The sequence below is a fragment of the Rhipicephalus microplus genome, chromosome 5 (genome assembly GCF_043290135.1).
Source record: "Rhipicephalus microplus isolate Deutch F79 chromosome 5, USDA_Rmic, whole genome shotgun sequence".
NCBI lineage: Eukaryota > Metazoa > Arthropoda > Arachnida > Ixodida > Ixodidae > Rhipicephalus > Rhipicephalus microplus.
Genome location: NC_134704.1, coordinates 143,930,400 through 143,947,351, shown reverse-complemented (window position 1 = coordinate 143,947,351; position 16,952 = coordinate 143,930,400). Strand labels below are relative to the sequence as shown.

The 16,952-nt window shown below is 48.9% G+C and overlaps 1 protein-coding gene across 1 annotated transcript in view; it reads right to left on the bottom strand.

Annotated features, from left to right (window-relative positions):
- LOC119173357 (uncharacterized) overlaps nucleotides 1–16,952 on the bottom strand; it is a 420,783-nt gene that overhangs the window by 135,211 nt on the left and 268,620 nt on the right. The window contains exons 9-10 of the mRNA XM_037424210.2: nucleotides 14,494–14,574; nucleotides 3,685–3,827 (exon numbers count right to left, since the gene is read on the bottom strand). Coding sequence (XP_037280107.2) covers nucleotides 3,685–3,827; nucleotides 14,494–14,574 — 224 coding nt within the window. The remainder of the gene's footprint in view (nucleotides 1–3,684; nucleotides 3,828–14,493; nucleotides 14,575–16,952) is intronic.

Here is a 16,952-nt window from a genome sequence, read left to right as displayed (position 1 = left end):
ATTGTTTTCTGCTTAAATTATAAATATGAAATCGACACTGATTAAACGTTTAAGTATTGTGCCTTTCCCGACTGTTTCTTGTGCTACAAAATGGTCTATTTAACGCATGTGGAGATGTCTATTTGAATATCTGAAGCGCGGTTGCCGGACTGCACCTTTGAAGACCAACGTGCGAAGTGCCACATGTGTGGGACTTCAAAGAGCCGATCACGAAAGTTGCAGTTAAACATGCCTGTAGTAAAGCCGGTAGTCCGTAGAAAATGTGTCTATGAGCGTTTACTTGGGTTCGTTTTACCCCCGTATAATTTCCTGCCGGCAATGTTGAATTTATGGAATATAGCTGGATGTGAAGTTTCAATAGCTCACTTTACTTTGCCTCCGGATTATCCGACACTACATTTTTAATAAAAAGTGAAATGTAGCGTTATTGTAACGACATGTTGCAATCTTCGAAATGTAACTCTAACGAGTTTCATTTGATCTGTAGGAATGCGTATCCGGAACTCGTGTCACAATTGGGAAACAACAAGGAACGAGCTTTCGTTACCGTTTTAAAGGAGTGCATACAACACTGTGGTAGACCACTAGGGTACCTATGCTTACGTGGTCTCAGACTCTCAGGCAGCTTGTCGCATGTAACTTAAGGGCATATTACCAACAAGGGCCATCACGCTGTTCAGAAGCAAACTCCTCTTTGACCATGGGTTAGTCTGGTGTCCCTGCCATAAGGCCAGGATGGTAATAAACTAGTTCATTGCCAAGCTCGACTACTCGGCAGCCGAGCCCCACGACCACCCCCCACTAAAGGCGATACACATGCAGGAGTGACACGGCGTTGAATCCTAGACAAACAAAGATTATATAGCCGCATGGGAGTTCTATATGGAGAGTGGCCACTCGAGCCTTTTCGCAGCCGAGCAAGAAAGAATGCTACCAACTACTAGATGGCATACCCATGCTCGCGTTTATTTTTTTGTCAAAACATGTAATAGCAGCATCAGGTGCACAACCAAAACCCAAGTTTGGCATCTAATATTTTCAAAGAAATTTTATGGATCTGTGCGATTTTCTACATACGCTCTGAATCGTATCGCGGTGAGAACGTTTATTGCTTTACCACAAAAATCTGTAAAATCTGGCTAAAAGGTGCTGTATTTCTGCATTTGCTTTGAGGGTGCACAGTCTTGTAGTTTATATGTATTGCACATGCATTCCCTTTGTGGAAGCATACGAAGCATACGAAGCATAGTCTAGTAGTAAAGACACTCGCTTTCGGAGCATGAGGGTATGGGTTGAAGTTCCAGCATCGAAAAAAACAAAAATTGTTATTTTATTTATGCTGGAGATATTATAGGGTCCGACCAGCGACTCGTGGTGCAGAAAGCAGCGCAGTAGCTCAGCCGCTGGGTCCTATGGGAGTGTCCATGCTTTATGTAAGTATGCTTCTCTATAGAAGTGGGGCAATTTTTTTTCGAAAAACGACTCCAGTCATCGCCTGAAAATTTTTGGAACGATTGTGGAGCGGCCCTTGAGGTATTCCACTAGGCCCCTTAGTTTCGGGTTGGCTCGCTGTCTCTCCGCGAAGTCATCGGCACTGGTTGTTCTGAAGAAGCACTCATCATTCTGGTCGTCCTGAAGTGGTGGATTGACGGGGGCGTGAGACAAGCAGTCGGCGTTTGAATGTTTCATTTCAGATTTGTACACGGCGGCAATGTCGAATTCTGGAAGCCTTACGCTTCACCGTGCAGGGTGACCTGAAGGGTTCTTTGTTAGCTTGCCAATAGAAGGCATGGCGGTCGCTCACAACTTTGAAAAGCCTGCCATAGAGGTAAGGGCGCAATTTTGACGCTGAGCAGATGGGGAGAAAGTACTGTTTTTCCCTGGTGTAATAGTTGACTTCGGCCTTTGATTAGTGATTGATTGATATGTGAGGTTGAACGTCCCAACACCACCATATCATTTTAAGAAATGCCTTAGTGGAGAGCTCCGGAATATTTGACCAATTATGGTTCTTTAACGTGCACCCAAATTTGAGCACATGGGCCTACAGCATTTCCGCCTCCATCGGAAATGCAGCCGCCGCAGCCGGAATTCCATATCGCGACCTGCGGGTCAGCAGCCGAGTACCTTAGCCACTAGACCACCGTGGCGGGGCGACTTCGGCCTTCGATAGTGCCCGGCTATCATAACTGATAACCCTTTGCAGGCCATCAGTCCTTTGCACAAGGACGGTGCAAATCCTACTCTGTTTGCGTCGACGTTTTTTGCGTCGTATTCGCGTCTTGCGTGCAGTCTTACCCGAATGACTGATAATAATTCCGAACCTTCTAGAATAATAAGGCGCCGTCCGCACTGAGCATTGCTGACAGGTTTTGTGGGCGGAAACCGCATGAAACAAGAGTGTAAATAAGAAATGCACTTGTGAATGTGCTCGAACTGGTTAGAAGCAATTAGAAGTTGATCAGGGTGACGTTGGCGAGGGTGGCAGGGAACAGGTGGGCCTGTGATAACGGTGTAGTCGGTCACAGTGTGATTGGGTTGTCCATTGGAGACTGCGTTATAAACACCTGAAGCTCGTTGATCGGAGCCGTACATGGCGATGTAGACGTTTTCACAAAAGTGGAGTTCAGAGCGGTAGCGCGTGACACAAAACCATTGGCAGATAAGCCGGTATCGCAATCATCAAGGCAACAGCACTTCCTAGCCACGCGCTGATAACGATGCCTTCAAAAATCGGCGCCTATGATTGGTTGCCGTACGTCTGCTATCCACAATAACCACCGCAGTTTCTTCTAGCGACCGAGATCAAGGATCATCAATATCAGTTCGTAAGTTCGAATGATGAAAGAATTGATTGCTTGTGAAGGAGTTGACTTCTCACAGAGACGTCGGTCAGTTTTGGAAGCTAGGATTATGCTGACTTCTGTTCCAGTGTCTACCAGCAAGCTAAAAACTGTGGGTCTATAGGTGACGTGGAAGAGGCAGCTAAATGATTGGTCGTTGTTGTCCACCGCTGTTATCGTAAGTAGGCCTTCATCCGTGAGCCGTGGCAGCAAAACACCGGTGATAGCATGTTCTCTGCCATGAAAACCGGTGCTAGGACTCGTAGAAGGGCCGTTGCTGAGCGAACCATGAAAGAGATAGTGGGTGTGGACGAGGCTGGTCATTTAAGCCGCGAATGCTCAGTATTTGCAGACGCATGTTGGCTACTTTAGCTGTAAGATAATTTACCGTTTCTCAAAGGGAATCTGTTTCGGAAATTGCAAAGGTGCGGCCCGCGTTTATGACTGCTGGAGCAGCGTTCATCATGTCATCGGCCGTTTGTGTCAATTCTTACAAAGTATTATTCTTAGCTGGGACAACAGCCACTTGCGGGGTAGGTAGAAGACGCCGCAAAATCAACTCACGTAATGTGGATGTCTCCGAGCGGTCCGGCTGGCTCACAAGCAGGTGTTGTACATGAAGTAAAAATTGTGTGGGACGACCGTCCCAAAGCTTTTCATTGCGCAGACGTTACTGAATGCACCTGCGCCCCCCTGTGCTTACCACGCTCAGTATATCAAACACTGACCGACTATTTGAAGGCTGATTACAAGAAAACACAGCAACTACAAAAGCAGGCTACTAGAAAAGCATACAATTATGTGGTCAAAAACATTCTGAACACGGTATTCATGCTCTTACTTTTCAAGCCAGTCTTCGAGAAACTTATTCAGGCCCAATATAAACTGTGGATGTGCCAGCCTAACAAGGCTGGTGTCCGACACATAATCCACTTGGATGTTTTCAAAGGGTGTGAAGAAGTTCCCCCAGTTCCATCCTTTACCCTGAAATGAAAACAAAACAGCGGCAAAAGATTTTGTCATTTGACAATCACCCCCAAGCAACGATATTTCAAGCCATTGAGTTTCGCGAACAGTACATTGATAAAGGAGTAGTTATGCCATGAGCAGCCACGGCGCTTGCGTATACTTCAAACTATAAGCCAGTGTGCTTGTATTTTGCTGTCTCTACACTTCGCCCTAGCTGCGCCACGTGACGTCGGAATATTGCACCTGGCACTGTTCATTCAATCATCCCTCATCGGCTGCGCCATAGCCACGCAGTAGCTGTTTTTTCAATATTCTAAATGGTTTCTCGCCGTGAACGTCACCGAATGATTACTTTACGTAGTCTCAAGCAATGGTTGCCCTTGGCCAACACTAAGGCCACGAGCGCAGCGTTCACACTCGCCACTCGCCAAGACGGATTATGTTCGGCTATAAACGTATGTGCCGACCGCAGTTACATGTGGAGCGCTGTGATGTGGTGGCCTAGCGCGGCGAGGCGAAACTGCAGGCAAGGTCATGTTTGCATCGAAGAGGCATCTTCTCTCCTGCTTCGAACATGGTCCAGACCGCAGGCGTGCCACGAATTTCTGGGATGATGTGACCTCTCGGCAGCGTTTTACGAAACAATCAGGACTCCAAAACAATGTGGTCATGTTGTGGCGAAGTTTCGACGCCAAAGGTATTTTCCTTGCACCATGCCCTAGCCTCACGCAGTTTTGAGCCTCGTAAGGGAAGCCCTTTTTGTCGCGTGAACGCCGTTGCAGTATCATTCTATCTTTTGCACTAGATTCAGAGTTCTTAGAGTTACCCGCCTGTCTTTAACCGTAAATGATTCGCTGAGAACGGAAAGAACTTTTGTTCAATGCGATTTTCGTAGAAGGCCTGAAAAGTAAAAATATACCGCTAAAATTCAGAGGCACAAAGCTTCCAAGAGTGTACCAGCGCTCTTTGTACGGCACAGTCAGCCTAGTACCTCAACGTAATGCGTATGCTATGCATTTTCCCAATCGCGATATTTTATTTGTAACGTGATCTATAGTAATCATCCGATCAACACCTCAAGTGCCTGCCAAATCTGTGACATTCGGAGGTAATTATGAGTGCTTTATTCTCATGCGACGTGCTGCAATAGTAATGTCGAGCACCGCCAGTGCCTCGTTTTAGGCGTGTGTTTTCTGCTTTGCTTAACTCAGTTGAACCTCTCATTACGTGCCCGTAGGATGCTTCAAGCCAGCCATATATGTTCTCTGGAAGAGAGTATCAGAGAGAGCTGAATAGCGTAAAGAAGCGTATTACGCCGAAACCACCGTTGACATCACGCTCACAATACTTGAAGTCCCAAACAACTGGTTCCCTGGTGCGCATAGCACAGGCAAACACTGGTTTAGTTTACGAACAGCAGATTCGTCTGCTAAATCGATAACACTAAAGAGCCGGTTTCTCAGCCATCATAGTGCCGGCAGCATCGCGAGTTGTAGCAGAAATCAGCGTCGTTCGTAAATTGGAGATGTATGACATATACAAGATTGTACCATTGCGCTGCCCGAACATGACGCAACATAGATCACTATAAACTTGTCTTCAGCCCTCCGCTTCACTAACTATAGTCTTCATTTTTCAATCTGCGCCGTGTACAATTTACAACATCCTCCACCCCGACAAAGTCACTAACATTCCCTTAATACTCTCTGCAAGCTGTCTTTAACAGTGCACTTCCACAAATCCTCCCCGTAACGAGTAACCCTCATCAACAATTTCCACTTGATTTGCGCAAGCATAGAGAAGCTCTACAATATTGTCTCGAATACATTTACTTCATTCTACGACTATCCGTCTTGAATACTACTCTTTTATGCAAATGGACAACTTTCTCAACACATCTAAGCTCCATCTAAGTAGAATAGTTCCTCACATAGCTCCTCGTGAGATTCATTAACACCGGCAGAAGGAATGGATTAGCGCACCAACGTTCACAATGAAGTATTTGCTGAGCTTGTCTGGGTGTCGCAATGGGTGACCCGTCGAAAGTCGTTGCGATGGTGACGATACATTCGACCCGAAGAGCGTTTCGGTCGTCAACTCCCTATTTAAGCTGGTCCGTAAAGAACTTAACTGCTCCGTACGAAGAGGCATCCAATGCAGCTGGCGTGCTCATTGTCGCGGCTGTCCCGCGAATAACTTCTGACATTTGATTGACATGGTCTGTCTTGTGTTGCATCGTGGTTTCGACGTGATGCTCAGTGCCTTCCTTCGGCGAAATGTCGCCTTCGCAATGGGCAACCTGGTTGCACTCTGCTGATGTCTCTGGTAGAGCTACATTATCGTGACCCTGTTGAAATCATCGTTTTCGCTGAAAATATTTACATAAATGTCATCTTGCCTCATCGGGCTTGTCTAATCAACAGTGTCGATGGCAAGAACCTCCGAAAACTGATGCAATGGAAGAGTTCACATTCACACGCATGCTTATTCGTAGGATGCATATATGAGAGCTCACATACTGTCCGCCTTGCTCCGTGACAGATGGTGATTCTTAAAAAATGTGCCCAACGTGTTCGTGATAATGATGAATAACTCTCTGTTGCTCGAAACCCACCGGACTTCGCTGTTGTTTGGTATTACCTTCTAAACGTCGTCGAATCCAACTAGAAGACTCACTCTGGGTTCGCAGGTGAGGCTTGGAAAAAAATTGCATCCACCAATGTCTCACCCTCTGCAACAACGACTTCATGAACTGAATATATTTTTGCAGTTCAATGATGTCTCCGCAGATGAAAGGGACGATGACAGCTCTATTTACACTAAACTGTTTTTGTGTTGAGTGCGAAGCGTGACCCTAACAACCTTCGCACGTCGAGTACGTAGAGGTCGCTCAGATTCAAAGACACTTCGAACAAAATCTATCTCCCGAATAGATGCGAGCTTGAGCTTCCCGTAAACATCTGCCCATACTAACGTTACCTGATTGCCGTTGTTGAAACCTCCAGCTATTTAATAGCCGCGTGCCGCTGTCGACATCCCCGCACAAGACGTCTGCGGAAAAACAGCGGCGTTGTTACCAGAAATTGTGCCACTTGTAGCAACATGCATAGAAGGGGAGAGTAACGCTAGTGGCGGCCAACCGGCTAATGAAAAAGATGACGAGCGCTGGTGGCTAGAATGCTCGATGCTTCTAGCTTGTTGAACGCCACGGCCGCTGCTCCACTTTGGCAGCTCGCTTCCTCATGTACGTCTCGTCATTTCATTTAACCTGCGAGGATGGCACGTTTACGTCTGACGCCGTCAAGTCCATACAATTGGTGACCACGGACACACAAACAAGGGACCGGCGCTGCACTACTGCCGCCGAGCTCCACCGCTATCTTCCAGTCAGCGCAAGCCTGGAAGCCCCAATTCGAACCGCCACTCCCGCCATTTTGAACCTCTGGCCTAGAGTCGTGGTTCGAAGAGTTTGCGGCGGCCTTGTATCACAACGGCATCTGGATCAAAGAGTTCATGTACGAGGTATTGGATTATCACCTTCCACATGACCTAAAACGCCGCCTCACATACTTCTCCTGGAGACCTCGCCCGTACGATGAGCTGCCAGACGCCGTGCTTAAGGTTTACGGCAGCAAACGTGATAATTCTCCCAAAAGCGACACAACTGCACCTGGCCCATCACCATCCAGGACGCCTCCCGCACCACATCTAGTTCAGACCATTCCTCTGCCTACACTAGCTTGCTAAACAGGTAACGGAGACCAAACTTCCATGCCAATCGACCTGTCGTTTCAGAGACCCACGACCCCGGAGTCCACTAATCCTGCCTCTGATATGCCGGTTCTGCCAACAAAGGCACGGCCACTTCTCTCTGTCGCAGATTCGGCACCGGCTGCTGCCCCGTGCACCGTCAGATATGCTGCAGAAACCTGGTCAGCTGAATTGTCTGCCCCAGGCAATTCGATGACCTCAGCTGGGTCAGCTGACCTTCCTGCAGACTCCCTGCCTGTTCTGGCACATGTGGAGGCCCACGATACCACTCACACTAAGGAGCCAGAGCCCGCTGTGACACTGCACACCATCAGTTTCCCCGGCACAACGGTTCCTGCTGCTAAAAACCTCGTGAACTGCCAGCACCTACTAACATCATCCTCTATGTATCCCACAGAAGTTCAAGCCCCACAGCATGTACGGCTGAACGTGCATGATGCTGCAACGATGTCAGAAAATCCCGAGGACCACACGCCTGGCTCACTAGAGGTGGAGCACACCGTGCATGCCCCAACAGACACGCAGGTAAATCATCTGCCTACCACTCCGTACGCGTGCTCGAGCATTTCAACGTCGTTAACGACCCCTGGCAACTGTGACGCCACAGACCCGCCACTCGATCTCGCGCTGCCCAACATCGGCTCTCGCTCGAACAACGCGGCGACTCATCGGCGTTCGCCTACGCGTTACAGGTCGTCAAAGGCCAGAAAAAGCCATCTATCAGTGCCCTCTGAGCCGGCTCGTCATCCCGCTAAGTCACGTCACACTTCGTCGGTCCATAGCGCACAACTTCCAACTTGTCTGCACCCTACTCAACAGACCAGCTGGCTGCTGCAGCCGGTAATGTGCCACCGGAAGCGAACGTACCAGCACCGTCAACATACTACCAGGGTTGACCACATTACCTGTCAACGTTCCTACAAGCCCCAACAAGGACGTACAACTACACCCACTAGAATAGATCGCATGCTACAATCCTTTTAAGCATCAGTGCCCGAGTGCGCGCGACAACCGACCGCACCGAAATGGGCCATGTGTGTTCTCGGCCCTTCACACTTTTTCACCCTGTCTTTGGTACTCGCTATTGCCAAAACGGCCCCTTCAACACGACTCTCGTCCACTCCTTCCAACAGTGTACCTGCGTCGCCACCTTCGTCCGCTGCGCCATTCCCAGTGTCGCCCGCCAGAGACCCACTTATTGCCGATAGTCCCTTCCGTTGACGACCTGGACTGTTCTCGGACCCTTTCGATTCGCGGCCCGGACATTCTTGTAGATTTTGTTCATTTTTTATCGCGTAACCCGCTAGGCGAAGAGCCCTTGTAGCGTAGCGCTAGGGGCGGGCAGCCGGCTAATGAAAAAGATGACGAGCGCTGGTAGCTCACGGCACGCAGAGCCTAAATTTTTGTAGGCTTCTAACTGGCTGGGAGCTGCTGCCGCTGCTCTACTTCGGCAGCTCGCTTCATCCTGCATGTCACGTCCTTTCATTTAACCTGCGACGACGGCACGTCTATATCGGACGCCATCACGTCACCTACAGAAGCATCAGAAGCGCTTTATCTTGCTGCACATGTACTTTCAGCTGCCCCCCTAATGGACACATGACGATATCTGCATGCTTGACATCATCTGCAACTGTACTTTGTGGCGGCACTCTCGTTACAGGTGTCCTGTGGCGGTACATCTAAGTCACGGCCATCCACTGTGAGAAATTGAGCTTCTCTGCTATGCTTGATATGTTCAGACGCCGATTAAAGACGCAGGGTGTGGAAGAAACATTTGTTCTGTTATGAAGCATTCTGGCACACGGAAGTGACAGAGGCTTCCGGAAGCTCTGAGTAACATCGCTACAAGTGCTCATTGAGGATGAAGTCCCTAATGCTGCAGCCGACATCTGTGCGCTTCGCTCTCGGCACTCCACTTGGACCCAAAGCAACTTCAGCAGACACTGCATCCCCTGTTCCGAAAACTTGGAACTGAAAGGGTGACCATGAGTGCAAGCAGCAGTCGAAAGTTACCTGACTCCATGCTATTTCGCGCTTGCAGTAGTGAAACACGATGACAACAAGAATAATTTTCAGCGGTACCTTACTCAGCTGCGTACGGCATAGCGCTAACTGTTCGTGAGCCCTCCCTCGTTCACTTGTACTTTGTCATACACCTTCAGCAAGGCTCATACGTCAATTCATGAATTGACGGATTTAGTGTGCCGACCCTCTCCAGATGCTAGTGTCTCATTCACTTCACGTTTCAAAATGTTTGCTTTATTCAGATGAGAATGAGTGTCAAAAGTCCAAAGTACGACACAAACTGACGTCCTTACACACAATCGAAGGAGAAAATAAACACTCGAAATTCACACCATAAAGAAACATACACAAAATAATCAGTACAAAAACTGGGCCCTCAATTCACGTTAGGTTATGTACTTGAACCCTAAGCTACTTTCAAAACGGCCGCTTTGTGGCTACTATCATGCGCTCGTGCCGTAATCGATTGTCATTACTGTTCGCATGGTCTGCTAAGAACCACATATCACGTTCCTATCGCTGATTACTGGGAGACATGTCACGATCATCCTCGTCAACTAAAATCAGGGTGACTTGTCTCCCTTTCTTGTACTGTGGTCGACCTCACGCTCTTTCTCGGATTGGAAAGGTTAAGCCTAGCTATACAGGCCAACCGATTACCTGGTGCTGCGGGGAATGCAGAGTGTAGGACTTTCATCCGGTCAACAAGAAAAAGTGCTGCTGAAGCGTCAGTAACTGCTGTGGTGAGGGTACTACAAACCCGGAGAGCCTCGCTGTAACTCACGTCTTACCGAGTCCATGCGGATCCCTGCAGCCCTGAGCCCACTTTTCCCGCTGCAAGTACAGCTGTGACTTCTTCAGCCGTCTTTCTCTGGCACTCAACCGAACAATGCCATTTCTTCTGCCAAGTTTTAAGGACGAAGCTCTTTAGGCCGTGGATCATTCCTTCCCTCCCATGTAGTACTAGAAGTAGTACTACATAGGAGGGGAGGAATGGTAGTAGTATGTAGCCACCTCTAGTTCACGAATTGCTCGATAGATGCCGTTGAGTGTATATGTCCGTGGGAATAATATAACTAGATGACGTTAGTACTCCTCACTGTATGTCCACGGAGTGAATGATGATTTGTGTGGCGAAGCACCATCCGTCCATCCGTCCATGCTTCTGTACGTTCGTGCTTGTGCGTGTCCATCTGTCCGTCCATGCTTCTGTGCATCCATTCATCTGTCCATCCGGACACATGGACGGATGAACACGTAGACAGACGCACGCTGCGCCCCACTCATCATCATTCACTCCATGTATATGCTGCGATTTCTAAAGGCAGAGCATTTCTTAGTCACACGATGTCTCGCTTCGGCGTCGATAGTGGTGCTGTTCACACCTCCACGATGCATGATCGCGTTTTGCTTCTCGTTCCGCATGTTCGCGTCTAGTGCTGGCGCAGGAGAAAACCTGCAAAACTCTCGGTCCCCAACCTTTCTCTCAACTCACAAGGCTGACGGAGCCAGCACCTTCTAGTAAGGAAAAACCCTGCTCGGGATGCATAACCATTGACTGTCTACCCCGTATATGTAGCCACTGCATCGCGCGTTAAAAATTCTGTCACGGGCGTCTTTACTTGCCTGTCGCATGACGCTTAACGAAAAGCCTCTCCTTCATTCAATAGATAGAAATAAAAAAGACGAAATAACAATTAGGCATTCCCATACCATTCCACATTACGCAACATTGACGCGATACCCCCACCCCACTCTGCGATTCGAGTTCCCCCATGGATAGGTGTGCGGAGGGAGGCATTTTTTAAATGCGAATGAATTTCTTAGACGGGATATGTAAAACATCCGGCGTGGTCCAAGGCGATGTCTTCACGCCGACAGGTCTTATTTCTCCGCTCTCACTCCCTCTGCCACGGCAACAGGTGTGGGCGCGCGTACTTATCCACGTCCCTAGCAACCGGAGCAGTTGGTACGAGAGAGTGTAGGAGACGGTAGGTGAAGTGCTTCACCACTCCTTTTCTCACCGTACGCTCTCTCTCAATCCTGCGCTCCACTTTCCCGTCCACTCACGCCTCACTCTAGACTGTTCTCTGGCTGGGAGCCCCTCAAAAACATTCGGAAATGTGGGCTCCAAAGGTCGGTGTGAGACGCCAACGTCGAGCCGAGAACGCCGGTGCCCCAACTCCAATCCACTCGCGCCTCTCTCACAACCAATCGCTGGCTGTGCGCCTCTGAATAACAACCGGAACTGTGTGCTCGAAACGCCGTTGTGAAATGCCAGCTCCAAGCCGAGAACGCTGGTGCCCCACTCTCCCGTCCACTCGTGCCTCTCTCTCGACCGTTCACTGGCTGGGTGCCTCTCAAGAACAGCCGGAAATGTAATCTGGAGACGCCGGTGTGAAACGCCAACGCCAAGCTGAGAACACTGGCGCCCCACTTCTCCGTCCACTCGCGCCTTTCTCTCGACCGTTCACTGGCTGGGCGCCTTTTGAGAACATCCGATATTATGTGCTTGAGAAGCCACTGTGAAATGCCAAAGCCGAGCAAGAACGCTGGCACCCCACTTTCCGTTCGCTCGCTTCTGATTGTTGACCGTTCCCTGACTGGGCGCCTTCGAGCGTGACGGCAGAAGTCGGTGAATGCGAATGCCTGACAGCAACGGTACTCTCTCTCAGAGCCAGAAATGCACTCGCATTTCCTCACGGTTCTCTTCGATGAGGTGGGGGCATTTTTCCCCATTATGGCTCAGGTGGCCATAATGGGGAAAAATGGGGTTCCACACGCTTCTAGGCAGCGAATCACGTGCGTGGACGTGGCAGGAGTGCGCACAATTGGGTACTTTTCTGCGGCTTCAAACACCATTGCCACTTGCACACCGTTAGCAGGTGTCGCGTGCCCGCTTTACTCATGAGAGATGTGTGTGGTGGTACGATGAATTTGTGGCCTTTGTTCTGGCGATGACTTGAGCAGCGGCTCCGTCAAGTGGTTTTATAAGCACTTTTTGCGCGAGGGACCACGACTTGTTGAAAAATAAACAGGTTGGAATTATACGATAATTTGATTAGGTTTGATTTGAAGGATCTACGCAAAACTGTGGGATAAGGACGTGTTAGACAAGCTCAGGTTTCCGTTCGCGGAGTGTCTGAACATGGCCCAAAATGGCTTTTATTGAGTTTAAAGTGCCCTAAAACCACCAAAGTTCTAACTTGAGCAATCTTGCGCCCAACTCACGTTGAGTAAGCATCGTTTCCCTCTCTTAGGTCACTGGTGGGTCCTCAGCAGCGGTTGTACGTGGAGACAGAGACACCGTCAAAGCCGGTAAAAAGACCTCTACCTGTTCATATGGTGTTCAATGGGGGGGGGGGGGTATTTTAAATGAAAAAATCAGAAAAGGAAGCCCCGTAACTGTCTCTCATGGGCAGCACACCTCAATAGTAGCTTACGAAGAATGGGGATAAAGAAGGGATTAAAATATTAGGACTAATAGGTAAAGAGAGAGAGAGGAAGGATAGAGTGAGGCGCAGGGACAGCAAACGACGGAAGTAAGGAGAAGACAGGTAAGATGGACACGGTTGCAGGAGTCCGAGGTCGGGGCACCACTGGCGAGAGCTCTTGTCGGCGTCAGAAGTTGGCGTAGGGCTAATCCAGTCGGCCAGAGCTACGCTGTCGTCGTCGCCGAGGACCGGCATCAGGAGGTGGCGTAGGACCAGCCCAGTCGGTCAGAGCTGCACTGTCGTCGGAGATCGTGAGGGCACAACCAGTCGGCACGGAATCCAGCGAGCGAGTCCCGTGTCCGAGCAGGGCCAAAGCGCTGTCAGCAGCGCCTTCATATTCCGTGACGGAATCGTAGTCGTATGCGACTTTTCGCCTGTCAGGAAGGCTTTCAGCTCAGCGTTCAGTGCATTTAACTCCGTCTCGATCGTCTTCAGCCGGCTGTGGAGGACTTGACGCGTCGAGAGCTCAAACTAGTGCGATTAGATCAGCTGATTCACCATATTCACAATCGTTGTACTTTGGGATCGACGTGACGCCCGCTTGTTCTTGACACGCTCCACCACGGTCTGGTTGTAGAACGACCTCGCAGATCGGAAGCGAGAGCTCGTGGGTTGAAGGCTGGCTTCCCCACTCTTCGGCACTAAAAGCAATGAAGAATATCTCTTTACAACTTCTAGTGGCGCAATGCGCGATACCGTCCAAGCATGGCGTTTGGTAGAACAGTCCGAACCGCTTTTCAAGCATCTGCTGCACTATACTCCTCTCCTTCGTCTCTCAATTCACGCCATGCACAATTTCCGATGCGAGAAACGAAGCTAGCCTACCAATTGGGAAAGTGGTACTAATGTGGCTCAGTTAAGCTATCGTGTTTTGCTCTTGCAAGTGAAGCTCAAGGGTCATTTGTGTTTTTTACTGGTCATTGGCGACACTGTTCACACCATACGAGCAAAAGCTTAGCGACAAAATGAGAAGAAAGAACCCACGTTAGTGGTTACTTAGCCAATGTCGTGAGCTCTTACCCAAATGGTCGAACGAGTCTTCAAGCTTCTAGTGCATATAGAGCAGGGTCAATTCAAGCATTGATAGTTATTTCAGTAGGCTGAAACATATCTGTCGAATATATCTACAAGTTGGATGCATCTTGAACGAATATTTGCGCGACAAAAATGAGGACGAGAGTATAAGAGACAAACTACAGCGCAGCGCTGCAGTTTGTCTTTAACATCAACTCGCCCAACTGTCCGTTTTATTGTTCGGACGCGTAAATACTGTCGTATGGAGAAGGAAGCAGGCTTGAAGCTCGAATAAACAATTTAGGTGTCACAATACGCCACAAAGCAAGAAAATACGCAGCAATATCTAACACAGGAAATACGTCCATACTTACGGAGTAGTTCGATTTGAGCTCGGCCACTGTCATCAATCTTGACATGTGCTGTCTCGTGTTCAACGTGTTGGAGACTACGAACTGCAGAAAAAGAAAAATAGAAGCACCGTTAAACGACTCTCCGTGGAATCATCATAGGTTGAAATGTGCAGTTATGTGTTTATAAGTCCATCCTAAGAAACTATGGCTTCTCGGTCGCTAAACCAGCAAGTCGTGCCCAGCTTTATGTTCTACCATATAACGTTTGTAGAATAGCCAACAGAAGAAACGCGATACCTATTCTTTCGTTGAAGTGGCTAAACTCCGCTACGTAACCCGGATCTGCCGGTGAACATGATTGCGCCGCAAAGCAAACCTACCTGTGATCTTGGTGTGGCCACACAAAACACTGCATCGCTTCGTTACCTTACGTCATCACCACCTTCGTTGTAATAGCGCTGGTTACTGCTACCATAATTAGAAAAATAATGTCCAAGTAAGTTTGATAATCTCTGCGACTACCGCATTATCGCCACAATGCGAGCCGCCGACGTATGCAAGCTGACCCGTTGTTCTCATCAATGTGGCATCGTTTGATTCCTTGGGCTATGTGCGATAGAAAATACATAAACATTTTTTTTCATTAAGCCACATTTAAATACCTTACCAGTTATACGAACGTTTCATTCTTTATTCTTTGAATAAGCGCCGCACAAAACCACACAAAACATTGTGGGAATCGCACATACTCAACAATGACACGTGCTGCGCAGTCGGGGTGTGCGCTTGCCACGGATCATATACAAGAGCGCCAGCCGACGAGATACGCGGGGAGTTGGCGACAGATGGCAGAGGCGTGTGCACGCGTGTGGTGAATGATAATGTGCGGATTGCAAGTGTAGTGGCCAGGTAGGCTGTGTTTGTTTTATTAGGGTTACAGCTTAACGTTTCTTGTTACTAATAAATGTTTCTTTGGGTTTTCAGGTAGCGTTTCTATTCTGCCCAGTGGTGAAACGATCACAACCCCACAACATGCACAATAAAAAGACACAAACACAATCGCTTTGTTCGCGTTCTTTTATCTGTGCGTGTTTCGCATGCTTTTGTGTGCTGCTAATTTGACACTCACGGCTCAGTAATTAGAAAATCAGTGTATATTAAGCTCTTCGTGTCCATTCAGACCATCTTCATCGGAGCCACCACGAGGCTACATACAAAATCTATCCACATAAATTGTTGCTCCGTGGCTTAGCAGTTCATCCCAAGCCACTATAACTTCTCTGTGGCTAAACTAAGGCAACGTTCTTGCGGTTCGGGACGTAGGCTGAGTAGAAACGTATACGCGCGCTGTCCTGTCGTGCATGTCATCACCAGAGAAAACGACAAAGAGGAACCTGGAGCAAACGGTTGTTTGCTTGGCCATAGTAGCCACAACTTCATTGCTCTCTTCTGCCACCGTTAGGTCATGGCATTACCTCTTTCTAAAGAACCAAAATAACCAAGGCATAGTATCAATTCTGCGGCTCTTGGTACGGTGAAAGCTTAGCCACATGTCTGCTGAAAAGCACAATGGTGAGATAAATCAAGCGAGAAGGAAATGAGCAAATGTCCTGATAGCAGGTTCCACACCACAAAATTCGTACCTTGCACTCAATGTGAATAGCATGGCTTCGTCCTTCAGACGTGAGCAACACCCGGGGAGTGTTCAGCTGCAAGGAAAGCCTGCTGCATAAACAACGGGCGTTCAATTGCAAGGATAGTAGTAGTAAACAGCTTTATCAAGGCAGCTGACGGTTTCGTAAGTGGCGAGGGCTGTCAGGCCATGGCTGGTCACCACCTCGTCACCACGTTTGATGGCCCGGAGCTGGGTGCCCAGGCTTGTAGTCATGATGATTCTCTCCCAGGCCTCACTTGAAGGTGACTGTCCTAGAAAAATTGGTGGGGGAGGGTCCTTGCTGCATCCCCAGATGATGTGGTTCAAGGTTGCGGCCTGTGTCTTGCAAAGGGTGCACGTAGATAATGAATAAGGCTGCGTATATGTGTCTGTATATGTACGGTGAAGGGAATGAGTTCGTTTGAAGCCGCTGCCAAGTGATTTGTGGAGCTTAGTTTAGTTGTTGGTGCGGGGGTGGTCTGATTTGCCTTGATAGCTTGTAGTACTGTTTGATGTCGTGACAGGTGATGAGTGGTTTGGTTGCTTCGGTATCGTGGTCCGAAACCTGGCCCACCGCTCGGCGTACGAGTTTTCGAGCTTGTCTGTGGGCGGCTTCATTATCCGGGTTTCCTGCGTGCGCTGGGACCCAGATGAGTTGAATTAAATGGAGATCGTCATCGTCGGTGCTGCTGGAAGGAGCGTCGTCTGAGGCATTGCGTGCCGCTTGGCGCAGAGGACGGAATATTTGCGCCGTGGTTGGGGAAACAGTGCCATGGGCAAATTTGGTGGTGGCAGATTCGGAATCACTAATGATTGTTTCAAATCC